The sequence below is a fragment of the Cyclopterus lumpus genome, chromosome 24 (genome assembly GCF_009769545.1).
Source record: "Cyclopterus lumpus isolate fCycLum1 chromosome 24, fCycLum1.pri, whole genome shotgun sequence".
In the NCBI taxonomy this organism is placed as follows: Eukaryota; Metazoa; Chordata; class Actinopteri; order Perciformes; family Cyclopteridae; genus Cyclopterus; species Cyclopterus lumpus.
Genome location: NC_046989.1, coordinates 18,748,459 through 18,762,241, shown reverse-complemented (window position 1 = coordinate 18,762,241; position 13,783 = coordinate 18,748,459). Strand labels below are relative to the sequence as shown.

The 13,783-nt window shown below is 41.8% G+C and overlaps 1 protein-coding gene across 1 annotated transcript in view; it reads left to right on the top strand.

Moving 5' to 3' along the window:
* The first annotated feature begins 2,022 nt into the window (after window positions 1-2,022).
* Window positions 2,023-13,783, top strand: part of kif26bb (kinesin family member 26Bb) — a 30,733-nt gene continuing 18,972 nt past the window's right edge. The window contains exons 1-6 of the mRNA XM_034527943.1: window positions 2,023-2,151; window positions 4,517-5,002; window positions 7,248-7,369; window positions 7,566-7,737; window positions 11,582-11,791; window positions 12,102-12,195. Coding sequence (XP_034383834.1) covers window positions 2,023-2,151; window positions 4,517-5,002; window positions 7,248-7,369; window positions 7,566-7,737; window positions 11,582-11,791; window positions 12,102-12,195 — 1,213 coding nt within the window. The remainder of the gene's footprint in view (window positions 2,152-4,516; window positions 5,003-7,247; window positions 7,370-7,565; window positions 7,738-11,581; window positions 11,792-12,101; window positions 12,196-13,783) is intronic.

Genomic DNA, 13,783 nt, shown 5'->3' with positions numbered 1-13,783 from the left:
GAAGATCATTTGTGATGTTGTCAACGCTTAAAAAAACACAACATAATTAATTTAAAGGGGCACCTCAGTCGTCCTTTTGTGAAAACATGTTGTGTAATGTCTTCTGCAGCATTGGGACGTCAGATGATATAGTCAGAAGTAGAAATGTAGAGGCTCCTGCATTTTAAGAGCTTTACACCGAAAGTGAGGGAATCTCGGCCTCTGCGGATCAATTTTGACCGTTCTGTTTTTAACCTCGATTCTTGTTGTTCTGAGTCGCTTTGGATAAAAGCGTCAGCTAAATGACATGTAATATAATGTAATGTAATGTAACCTGTCTCTTGCGAGTCTCCCAACTTCATGGAGGCGCAATACTAAATTACAGTAACCCTTTAATCTAATTGTTTGTACTGCCTATAGCTGTAATTCAACAACGTTATTGTAAACAAAGCTTTTTACCACACCATCTTCTCTTTTTTTTTGTTTACTTACAATCACTACAAAGGGTACTTCTATACTTACCAACATCACCTGAAGGCATAACATAATAATAACTTTATTTGCAGTGGCGGCTTGCCAATAGAGGGCCACAGGGCCTGGCCCCTCCCACCTTGAGCGACAATGTTTTTTAAATAATTGATGTAATAATATTAATAATATTGTTTTGGAGATATGGAATATACCCAGCCATATTTGTAAAATAGGATATCTGTGCAAAATATATGCACTTCCTGCACCTCCTCTCCGCCTGCATGCATGTCTCAGCTGAGCTGGGGCCAAATCGTTCTGGACCAAAAGAGGCGGGTCTAAAAAGCAGTTTAGCCTATTACTGATTAAAGATATAAATGAGTGATATACAATTTAACCAATCCGCGTCCAAAATAGATTCAGGTTTGGGCCAAAGTTAGCGCAATCAATATGAAGAAAACAATGAATCAAATATAATTTCTTCTATATGTTTTGGGGACCCAGGCTATTCTAAAACGAGCCAGGATCGTCTGCTAAAACCAGTAAGACGGATATATTATGACGGATATATTATGATGGATATATTATGACGGATATATTGTCGTCATAATGTAAAATGAACCCTCAGTTTCATATTGGATATATCATGGGACAGTGTGACAGTGAGCACTTGTCTCCACGTCCATCTCCGCAGCTTTCGCTCACCATTAAATACGATCACATATACAGGACCCTTTGTGTAGGAGAGAGGTTTCCTGGGAAATTACCAATAGAGTGAATTCCATTTAAAAAAAAGTTTATTGTGGTCGTTTCTGTGAATGTCTGCTCTCTACTGCCTCCCCGTGGACGTTATAATAAATAACCAAGTGAATCCATGAAGCGTTTCCTTAGTGCGCTCACTCCTTCTCCACTGTGCCACCGGTGACCACTCCTCTGAGGACAGTGTCTCCAGCCTCTTAAATATATATATATATATATATATATATATTGTTTGTTTTTTTCATATATGCTCATACCATGAGTGAAATATGTTTGTTTTTCATCCACGGAGCTTTGGTGAAATCACATGAAAAGCGCGCCCTGCCTTTGTTCGGATATCTTTTGAAATATTAACAAGTTGTCATGTCATCTCTGACTGGAAGAGGAGAGAGATTCCCTGCCTCGGTGAGAGGAACACATTGGGTAAGTCCGATTTACTCACGATGAACAGGGTGGGGTGTTTGTAAAAACATTGCATGGTCTTTATAGAGTTTACTATAAGAATAACACAACAACAACAACATCATGTGGGTGTGGTAACAGTTGTCCTTGTCGATTTGACATCCACGTCCATCCTTCTTCTGATGGTTTCCCCCTCAGAGCTCTGAAGGGCAGCATCACGGTAAGCCGGTAGGGAGGGACCGTCAGCCCAGGGAGCGTCCCGCTCCGGAGGGGGCCGGAGGGTCCAGAGGCGACCCACATCGGAATATGTGCCAGAGAGCGGACGCTGACCCGTCGTACAAGTCCCTCCCTGGAACCGTCGGAGACCGCGTCAGGAGCACCATGTCCTCTAGTGGGACGATAAGCAGAGGCTCGATGTCCGCGCATCCGGGCTTCGGGAGGTCCGACAGGAAAGTTGCGTGTTGCGAGAAGTGCTCTGCGACGCTCGTTGCTCTGAAGAAGCAGGCTCTGAGCCTGGCGGTCCACCATCAGTCCTCCTGCAAGGTCAGTTCTCCACGGGAGTCTGCTCACTTTGAGCTTGATAGGAATCTGAATTATGTCGGCATATAGACAGAATGCAGGCTGATGCAAGTGAATACATCTCAGGGCTTCTCAGCAGGTGGTGGTGCAGGGTAATAAACCACTGAATGTTCTTTACGCAATTTATGGAATAATATTAATTAGGTTGTATTTATTTTCAACAAATGAACTGGGATAGAGCAGAACATATCATTTAATTTAATACATATATTTATTTTGGATATAATATATATATTTAAATATAATATTACATTATTAAATTGATCAATGTTGATTGTTGGAAAATTAATCTGCAGCAATTCTTGATGGACATTTGAGTAATAAAAAAAGGACTGTCCCCAGCGTCTTGAATGTGAATATGCTGGTTTTCTTATAATACGGGTGTGGAGTGATGGTTAGACAAAACAACTAATATGAATATGAATATGTCCGCTTGGGCTCTGGGAAATTAACTTATTACTTGAGATACATTTTTAATAAAACCAATAATAAAAATAATCACAAGTCAAAGCCCTCATATGATCAAACACATGGGCTTTTTAAATAAAGCTGCCACTTCTAACACATTTTCTGTAGCGCTGTATGTTCAAGTCAATTATAAAGTGTTTTAATGTCCATGTGGGCACATCCGTCTCGACAGCGCTGCCCCAGAGAGGAATGCACATCTCTGCATCCATCTGTACATCTGTCACCACGAACATCCATCAAACACACTCCAATCGACAAAGTAAACCAGTGCCATTCCTGCGTGAGTGTTTCCAAATGGGCATGAATATTTCATCTCGACATCCCTGTGTCATCTCCACAGTCTGCTCCATTGAGGAAGAACTCTTTATTTTTGTCCTCCCCAGTGGGATGGGGCCCAGCTAGCGTCATGTGTTTTGGAGAGAGACCACAAGCCAGAGCAGAACACAGACGGTATCTTGTGGCCGTATACATGTTCAGAACAGAGAAATCTGATAAGCCAGCAAGCTCCTTGCAGGTTTATTGATCTGAGCATTATTTTTCAAAAGCATCTTGGCTTTGTAATGTCATCTTTTTTGATGGGCTTGCAATCTGGCTGAGTCCAGTCGCCCGTTTGGCTACAATAGCACATTCAGCCCTATATATAGCTGTCATCATTTATATATGAGTAATGCAAGACGAAATGTGCCCAAAACAGAAATGTGCCGGTGGTAGACTTGGCTTATTTTGCCAATTTGATGTAGAATAAAGAGGATATTATGGCATATGGGACTTAATTAACCCTGGATATGGAGATTTATGGAGACATAGGTTTAATCCCTGATGTTTTAGTACTTTTGGAATCTTAGTGACTTTGTTTTACATAGTAATTGAGAGCTCTTAAAGTCCTCCTCTTGCGGAATATGAATGACTAGCAATGTGCTGATGGATGGGATGAAGGGGGAGTGAGTGTGTTACATATTGGTGGGTGTCAAGAGGAGACCAAACAGATATACGTGACACAAGAGTGTCTTAGTTGGGATGAAAAGAAAGATGATGGGGACTCTACAGGGGACATATACTGCTCATTTTCAGGTTCACTCTTTTCTACAAGAACACATGCATTAAAGTTTAAAAAACACAAAAATGTTGTCTGAATATTTCAGTATTCATCCTCTGTTGAAACTCTCCATTTCAGTCTCTTTCAAGCGTTGCATCAGAATTTCCAGAATGTATTTAATTATTACCATTCAGCTTGATAACAACTGACTATAAAACATAATAGTCTCCTTAAATCATCAAGATAATAAGATTGAATGATTGCCAGCACACATTCACAGTCTCATCTTATTGTTGACCATTTTATAGCAGTTCTTTATCACCTGTCTTGTTTCCAAAGAACAAGGAAATATTCTTTTCCTCAGCAAGACAAATTCAAGTACAATTTTGCGTGGTGACATGTTGTTCTCCATGAATTGGTGGTTCATTACCTTTTGGTTTACTCTAAAAGTGTAGTAAGTAAGGTTTTGCTAACTGCACTTTTAATGATCCCAGGGGTAGTATTAATCAATACTACTGACTCCTTGATTACTTTGCTAAGTGCTAACATTGCTTGCAGTCCCATGAAACCATTTATGCATAGTGATCAGTCATGCAATCCTCACGCCAGAAATCAAACAAAGCAAATTAGCTTTGTAATCATGTCTTCACCAGAAGCTTGTGCTGAATCTCGGATCTCAATATCTTTGTCTCTTTTGTGAAAATACACACACTGGCTACTTGAAATAACTGAGTACTTCAAAGCCCCCACTGACAAGTTTACCTGCACATTGTAAATATTCAAATATTTCTTCTAACTTTATTTATAACTTTTTTTTATTTGCAGGACTCTAGTGACCTGTCTGCGTTTCTTCTCGACAACCTTCGCGTCCATAGTCGGTCCACCAACGAGTCCAGGGACAGGGACCGGGACAGGGAGCAGGGCGAGTGTGGAGCCTGCGGCGTTAACCTGAACCAGCTCAAACAAGAGGCCGTCTATTTGGCTCTAAGCAGGGGTCAGCCATTAGCTAAGCCTCCCTTTGAACCCAGCTTTAGCACCGGTACACTGCTGGGCCAAAGTGAGACAAAGCACGGAGACAGGGCTCCATGGGAAGCTGCTGCCACGGCTGTGCATCAACCACACAGTCGCACCCACAGTCCTCACAGCCCAAGAAGCCCGAGGACGCCCCAGAGGACGCCTCAAACCCTCAGACGGAGGGGGCCCAAGCTGCCCAACCCTGATATGGACCGCTGGGTCGAGCAGCAGCAGCAGCTGGCCGCTTCTAAATCTGCATCCAGCGCTGAGGGTGTCACCATGTACCCTTACCATAAGGTACCCCTAAAAGCCTTCTCTCACCACTAAATCACACATAACACATCCCTTAGGGTGCATTCCCCTTTTAATGAGCTATATGAGTAAAGTACGTCTTTACTGGTGCACGTGTCAGGAAAGCAATGATTCATAGTGCCTAATCGGAGCCTATTTAGATCCCATGGCCGAGGACGTTGTTTAAAAGTACTTTTGCTAATGGAATGGAATTGGGTCATGATTTACCCCTGTCATAAAAGCCAAAAAGCACTTGTGATCAATAGGGGGATGGTCATATTTAACAGGGTGGCTGGTGAAATATGCACTACTGTGATGGAATCCGCACCATATTGAGCCCGCCCTCCCCCAAGTCCCCAATGTCATAAACCTGAACAAGGTGAGTGAGATCTAGTTTTAGATGATTTTTTTATGTTGGTTCAACTTTTTTAATTTTTCAAACAATAGCATGTCTGGTTAGCTAAGTTACCTACTGTAGTAACCTAACCTAGCATTGCTCACAAGGACGAGGGGAGTTTCATACAAAAAATATTTTTTGGGGTTACTGGATACATTTTTTATAACTCTGTTAACAATAATTCATGTGTGGGAGCTGGTCCTGGATGCTATCAGAGTGTAGGCTAACATTAGCGGGCCTGTTCTGCTCTTTATTGGATTTCCGGAAGTTTAGGCTATATACCATCTTCAGCCAAACCCGTTATCTGTGATAGCGTTACATTCAACAACACAGTTAATCAGTCAGTTAATGTTCATCTTAAAAGCTTTCCATCTTGAAAAAGACAATAAACGATACGTCTTCCTTCTCCAAGCAGCTAAACCTAATGTAAGCAGCCTGTTAGCAAAAGGGGAATGGCGCTAGCATTAGCTTAATTAGCTAGGTGATAGCTATCGACAGCCAGCTAAATGGACTGATTTTGTCTATTTCTGTCTGAAATCAAGCACCCATTGTTTCAAAAAGTACAACAAATTTCAAGTTGCAAAGCTCCCACACCTTCTGTGCCCTGTGAGAATGAGAAGCTGGACATAGCAACAGCAGCTGAAGGGGGTTGGGGTGGTCACTGAAAAAGCCTTGAGAGCAATATTGTAATAAACCTCTAGTTCTTAATCGACTTGTCTTAACAAATTCGACAATAACTGTCCAACATCGTACTCGAATAAAACTGTCCTGGGCTTTGCGAGACTGCATGAGAAATTAGCCAGGCGTGCCCGCTATGGGGAGCAGATCAATACAAGTTCATGTGGCTGAGGTGAACTAATATGAGACGAGTGAAAGTGGAGGACGAAGAGTAAGGAGAGAGGAGACCCAAAAAAGAGGAGGGCGCAGGAAAAACGAATCGCAGAAGAAGAGAAAAGGAAATTAAGAGTTTTAAGATGAGGGGGAAGGAAAGGAATGATGAAACCAAAGGACTGGACAGATAAAGATGAGCAGGGGAGGATAAAACTAGAGCTAATAAAGGACTACAAACACAGAGAGAAATTAGAGCACAGGGAAAGAGAAAGTGAAGATGAAAAAAAGGTTAGCCCATGACAGAACGCATCAGTCAACTAGAACACAAGAGGAGGGGCAGGGGAGTATCTATACATTATCCATATTAACTATGGCTTCATTAATTCACTTAGCCCCGTCTTTATTCTCCACCCAGTTTCCTTCCAAACCAACTTCTTCTGCAGTTAGTCCACGGCTCTAATAGGCACTTTATAGTTGAACATCATTACAAGAGAAAAAACTGAGCGGGCATTGTTATCGTGCCCCATAAAAATGCTGAGACATTGCTGAGACGTGGAGCTTGAGAGCGCCATATGAGAGCGCTGCAATACGAACATGTTGGCTCTGTTGCCTGCGGCGAAGCCCGGTGACTTCATGCTGAGCAGCATAGCCATGCCTTGTTGCATGCACACGGCCTTGGAGCTACAGCTGTGTAAGTGATGCTTTCAATGAAGCTGCTTGTGTGTGTGTGTGTGTGTGTGTGTGGGGGGGGGGGGGCTCTCTTCCGAGTCAAGAGTCAAGTGTTAAATTCAAGACAGCAGCCACTACAGCCATCACAAACTCTTCCTCATGCAGCTATCCAGAGCTGTAGTATGACTAATGGTTCCTGTTTAACCTACTGCGCTCTCGGCCTATGCTCTAGACAGACACACCCCACAATCATCGTCCCCAGAGTAATTCCTGTGATAATAGCCCTTTTTGGAGTGGGTGCAGAAGAGCAATTACTGATTTTGAGTTTTATAATGAGCTCTCTCCCTCCAGCAGGCTGCAGATGATGCTACGCTGTGTCGTGGGGACGCAGGGACCGTACAGACGAGCTCAAAGATCCCTCACATATCCAGAGTGGTGACCATCGCCAACACTGCTGCCATGTCCCTTTTAGCCAGGTAAATACATATATAAATATATATGTATATATGTATATATATACATATATATATATATATATATATATATATATATATATATATATATATATATATATATATATATATATATACATATATAAATATATGTATAGAAATAATGTGTTGTATGTGTCTAAGATTGATGGTATAACATGGCGTTCATTCTTCCCTGTAGGGCTGCAGAGAAGCTCAACTTGACATCGAGGAAGAAGGGCCAGGCCTCTGATCCAGCTCCCGCTCATTTGTCCACCTGCTTCAGGGAGTTGATCCAGAAGAACCCACCGCCCGTCCCCTCCTGCCTGCTCCAAGCTGCCACTAGAACCAGAGACTCACCCAGTGTTGCCAAGGTAGACCGCTGGGCTTCAAATTCAAGTAGATTTACTGTACCAGTACTAAAGATTGGGTGCAATTTGTAATAATTACAGCAATTCTTCACAACTACCATTATTCAAATTAAATTGGATGAATTAGTAATTGTAGATATACATTTAAGCACTCCTATTCTTATCCAATTATCAATATTTCAGTGAACATGTAACTTGTCAGTATCAGTACTCATATTATAATATTTTGCGAAGCACATAATATGGATCTATGTTCTTGCTGAGAGTAAGATGAGAAGATTGATACCACTCTCATGTCTATAAGTATGAAGCTACAGCCAATAGCCAATTAGCTTAGCATAACAACTGCAGCACGGAATTTCCTGTAAAACCACAACTTTCGGTTTTATATGGATTGATCAAATGAAATGAGAATGTCTATATTCGATAACATTTGGTACACATTTGAGGTCTCGTGGGTGAAATTGTATTTTAACTTTTGACCACATGGACTTAAGCTAGTTCAACCTGCTTCCAGCCCTAATGCTAAGCTAGTCACCGACTGTCCCTAGATTCATATTTAATGTATAGATATTTAACGCTCAGAAAGAAGCATAATAATAAGCATATTTACCGAAATGTCAAAGATATCTGCGAGGTGTTAAAACCAATCGTGATCCATTCTGTTGATTATGATGATGATTATTTCTACAGCCTTTAACGTTAACGTTAACACTTCTTCCATATTAAACCTAACACCTTAAACTGAAGGCAAACATTTCACCCAATAATAAATGATGACCTACTACGAGAAACATTAGAAACACACTCATAAATGCTCCTCCTTTAAAGATGCTCAATACGGAATTCAGAGCATACAGTAGATTGCCTCCACACGGCTCTCAACATGGAGACGGCTGACCACAGTGCTGACATATTTTACCTGAGGTGGAACCGGAGGGTTGGCGATACCACTGATAACGGCGTTATCAGTGGTAACTGCCGTAAGAGTGCGGCGCAGAGTGCGGCGCAGAGTGCGGCGCAGAGTGCGGCGCAGAGTGCGGCGCAGAGTGGCGGCTTTTAATGAGCCGACGGGGCCTTAAATGCACTAAAATGTGCACTCACGAAGATCAGTGCTGCCTGGGTTCAAAGTTTAATGCATTTGAACTCTATGCGGCTATCACATACTTCAGCGGTTCCAAGGCGAAAAACACACCACATGCTCAATAATGGAAGCAGCTAATGCGTGTTGTAAAGAGATTTACATAGAGCGTGTGCTTTACAGTATACACACACAATCCAGATCCCATTATTTCAAATAGAAAAAAATTTAAAAAAGTTCCTAACAGCCATCTTACTTAAAGTGTCTTCTAAGATAAGTGTACCTGCAGTACCAGAAGACAATGGCATTGACTTGATGAAAAATACTGGAAATGCTTAGAATAGGTCTGGGCAGGTGGTGTATCTTTGGAAGTATACGACCATCCTCGCCCACAATCACCATCTTGGAAGCGTTTTTACCACCCCTGTTGCAGAGTGAAGAGATCAGTCAATTTGGAGGAGATCCTATATCACGCCTTCTTATAATACTCTGTAATGTAGTGCTAATGTCTCCATCTTGTTCCTCCCCTCCTTTCCACTCACCTCTCTGGGGGAAACTGGGGGGGATCAATATGGCTGCCTGCGCTCCCCTTGTCTCAGATAGACAGACTCTTGGGTTGGGTCTAGAGTTACATATAAGGGCTCAGATAGACCCTACCACCAGCTACACCTGCCCAAGCACTCAGCTCTGTGTGCCTGGCGTGCCAGAATATGTACGTGTGACAGAGCGGAGGGGGATTTTCTACGCTTATAAAATGGGTCTCTAATATAATAAATAATATATATAATATATATAAATAATTTAACCCTCATAAATAGAGTTTGACACATGTTCAATATGGTTAGGGAGCCACTTCTTGCATAAGATATTACAATTATGATTTGTAGAAACACTAATCATGTGGCAGATGGAACATGGCTTTTAGATATTCAAAATGTCAATGACAGATGATGTCATCGTGGTGTCATGCAGTACTGGACCGTTTCAAGAAAACCACATTTCGATTGGGTGTCATGGCAAACAGGGCCATTCGCAATCTTGCAGACCTGAATCCTGATTAAGAATAATGTTAGAATTGTTTTATCATCCTTAATAGAGCTTATAATCTTTTGTGAGGTAAATGTTGCCTTGTCTTCCTGCAGACCCATGAGCCTTGTTAAATGGCTGTCAGAGTCGGGATCTAACTTAATTTAAGACCTTAAAGCCTCTAAATCTGAAGGTATCCTGTAGAACTGCATTAAGGAATTAATGTCATGACATGCGGAAATATAGCGTGGGGTTTACATAGCAATGCAGTTGTAAGTGCATGTATAGTTTCTGCACTAATTAGATTAGACTGGCTGTCTAATGTTGCCTAAAAAATAACTTATTTCAAAAAATAAAACTCAGTTAACATAAAGCAACATGCTGCTCTCATATTTATTTCAGTTTATGGCTATGAAACAAGAGAACAGCTATGTAAAAGGTAGCAGTGAACAGAAGCATTAAAAGTGAGAGTTGTAGCAGACTCAGGGTTTGTTCTATGGTACATAAAAAGTAAAAGCTGTTTCTGCACGTTTATTTTGAAATCATTTCTTTGACACAAAGGAAGCTGGTGGAAAGACATCCGATCTGGAGTGATGGGATCAGCTGCAGCTAAACGTCTAATCAATCTTTTAGTGAGTCTTGTAAAGACAACTTTAAGTAGTTGACTTACTTAAAACACATTTTATTAAATCTCAGTAAGAAGGGAAAAAGTGAAATATCAAAGTATGCTTGCATTGCATACTGCCTTGTTGTTGGCAAGTGCCTTCATCATTTCAAGTGTTAATTGTAAAAATAAATGTTAATTGTAAAGGTACAATTTAACTAAGTGAAGTGATGTCAGTGTCGCTCTCCCAATGCTTAGACCTCATCCTTTTTGACATTCAGTTAGTTCTGCCAAGGCCCCCCTTTTCAACCGACGTGTCTTGCAGCCTTCGTTGTATAAAATAGTATCTTAGGCTCCCATGTCTCACTATTATAATTATCTCTCTCACAGCTACATTTGAGGCTTCTAAGTTAAAACTCTGTTTGGGAAGACATAAACAAAAGCAATGTGTAAAAAGCAAGCACTGCAACCGACAACATAACAAGAGGCTTAGCAGACGTTGTGGCATACATCTGGATGATATATTTTTGTCAATCTATTCTGGAGTTCGGGAAGTCTGTTCGATGCCTAAAACTCACTGAATTTGATATGAAGGTATTTTTTAACCTTGCTGTTTTGAAACTCAATCTTGTCATGATATCTCAGAGTAGTTAAAAGATGTTTAGCCACCTATATGTATACAGTTTGTATACAGGGGAAAGTGAAATACAAGCATTTCATCTTTCAGCCTGTCGCTGCTCACTAGCTAACTTAGCTTTAGCTGGGTGCACTAGTATGCTAGTAGTAAGCTAACTGCCGGATAGTATTAGCCTGTCCTCTGTGAGTCTGGACTTAACCAGTAGGTATTTGGTCATAAACCAAAGACGGCTAATGGAAGAATAGTTATAATTTTACCCAATGATGGCGAAAAGGCTAAGGGTCAGGCAAAGATAGTGCCATTCTTCCTCTGGAAACCATGAACGCGTGTACCAAATGTCTTGGAAATCCATCTTATAGTTGTGTAGATATTTCCGACTGGGCCAAAGTAGAACGACAGACAGATTATGTTTATCCCACATGTTCACCCCATCAAATAAAAATGTATGTTCATAAGATACTTGCATTTTTAATATGCCACACTCTCCTTTGGTGAACAGGTCACGGTCTCGCTGAGGGTGAGCCCAACATTGTTGGAGGGCCACGGCCAACCACCTGTTCTCCATATTGACCAGTCCAAGAGAAGAGTGACCATAATGGAACTAGTCAGCAGAAGGCAACCACAGGCTACAATGACACTCGGCAGGGATGGCAAAAAACAGCTGAATACCTTCAACTTTGACGCTGCCTATCCTCAAGAATCCAGCCAGGTTTGGTTCTCCTTATCCAGCATGTGTGCGGTGCATTCTGTGTCTTTTCAAGTATTCAATGTATATTTTCCCATCTGTACATTACACACCACGGTTGGTTTTCTCTCTCCGTCGGATAACCTGAAAACTGATAGGGTCTGAATGGCCACCACAATTACACTGTCCATCAATTCTATTCAAGCTCTGCTTACAGTATCTAGGCCCAAGGGAATCTAGTGAATCAGTATGCTTCTTTCGTTTCATTGGCTGTACCATCTCAGTGCGGAGGTGAATCATAGTATGCCTGCCGTCCTTTGTTCTCCCTGACCAGGCCGAGGTGTGTGCGGGCGTCTTGGCTGATGTCATCCGCTGTGTGCTCAGTGGCAGCGATGGATGTGTTCTGGGTTTGGGATGTGCTGATGTGGGTGAGTAATCGGTCGCTGTGAGGGGCCATGGGTTAAAATCTCAAGATGAGAGTGGGATGCTTTTATCTGTGCTCCCCCGCCCCCCCGTCCTCCTGCTCCTCTGTCCCACTCCTGCTATCATTCACTCTTTCTTTACTACTTAAACTCACTTTTTACGTTTCCTCTCTCGTCCTCTTATCAATTGTGATTCACATTTCCACATTTTTTCCACAACAGTGATAGAAAAGCATGGCCATTTAGTCATTCATCTTTCACCTGTTACTGGGTAAATAAAAGCCTATTCATCTATAATACAACAGACATGCTTTTTCAAAAGCTTCCCATTTTGCCTGATAGGCATTTCAGCATATTGCACACAAAGACTGCTAGCGCTGAGCTCAGAGGGGACTGTAAACAAAATGGACTGTAATACGTTGCTATTAGAGAGATGGAACCCTGCACTTAGCGTCCGTGAAGGGGTTTTATAGATGTGCACACACACAGACACACATACACACACAGAGTAAGGACAGGGTCTCCTTGGAGCTGCTTTTTCACATGACGCCACTCTCCGTAAATCTGATTGAATTAGTTGGCCGATACAAACTACATGTGGCCCACAGCCGGGGGATATCAATCTCCACCACAGAACACTATTCTCTCTGAATAACGGCAGGCAGCTTGGCCTTTAATTAGAGTAAACCAATTCTCTTATCCTCATTCAATTAGAGTTTGGATAAGACAAGAGATGGTAAAACAGGCCCTCAAAACTAATATGGGGCAAATGTGCACTTGGAGATACAGTATGGCATCAGTCCACGAGGAAGTGTTTTTAGGTGTGACTGTGAATCTGCTCCATTCTTTATGGAGTTTATGTATTCTGTATTGTTATTTAGGGTAGTTCACCTCCCCTAGCTCACGTTACCTGAGCATAAATGTTTACCTGGAGCTGTATCTCTGTGAAACTGTGTGCAAGTCTGTCCATACGAGGCCTCTGCTGGCCATTTGGGTGTCCCAAGAGTCACATCTTTGTGGTGCCCCAACCCTGTAAACAAGGGGCAAAACAGACACACACAAATATTTGGAGGTGCGATCTTCTTTAAACCGAAGAAGTATATTGTCATTACAAATATTATACATAAAGCATAACCTGAGCAATACAATAACAGTGTGTTACACCATTATGATACTAGCCGAAATAGTACACATACCCGTCCCGTCCTGGGTACTGTTCTCTTCACTGTGTGTGGTTTATCTTGTGTAACTGAACTGCAGGTAGAGGATTGACGGTCCTTCTCTTACTCCTCGGTTCCTCCAGGCATTCATTTAGAAATACAAGGGAAATGAATTAGCATATACTTACAGAGTTGAACATGCTTCCAAACTTTGGTGATTAACAGGGCATTAAGAAAGATCTTTTAAAGGTTTAAAAACAAAACAGAATCTTGATGGATGGAGTGCCCTCTAATGTGTCCTTCCAGTGGAGAAAACGTGATGAAGGGCCTTTTAGGGTGCCCTTCGAATGGAGAAAACGTGATGAAGAGCCTTCTAGGGTGCCCTTCGAATGGAGAAAACGTGATGAAGAGCCTTCTAGGGTGCCCTTCGAATG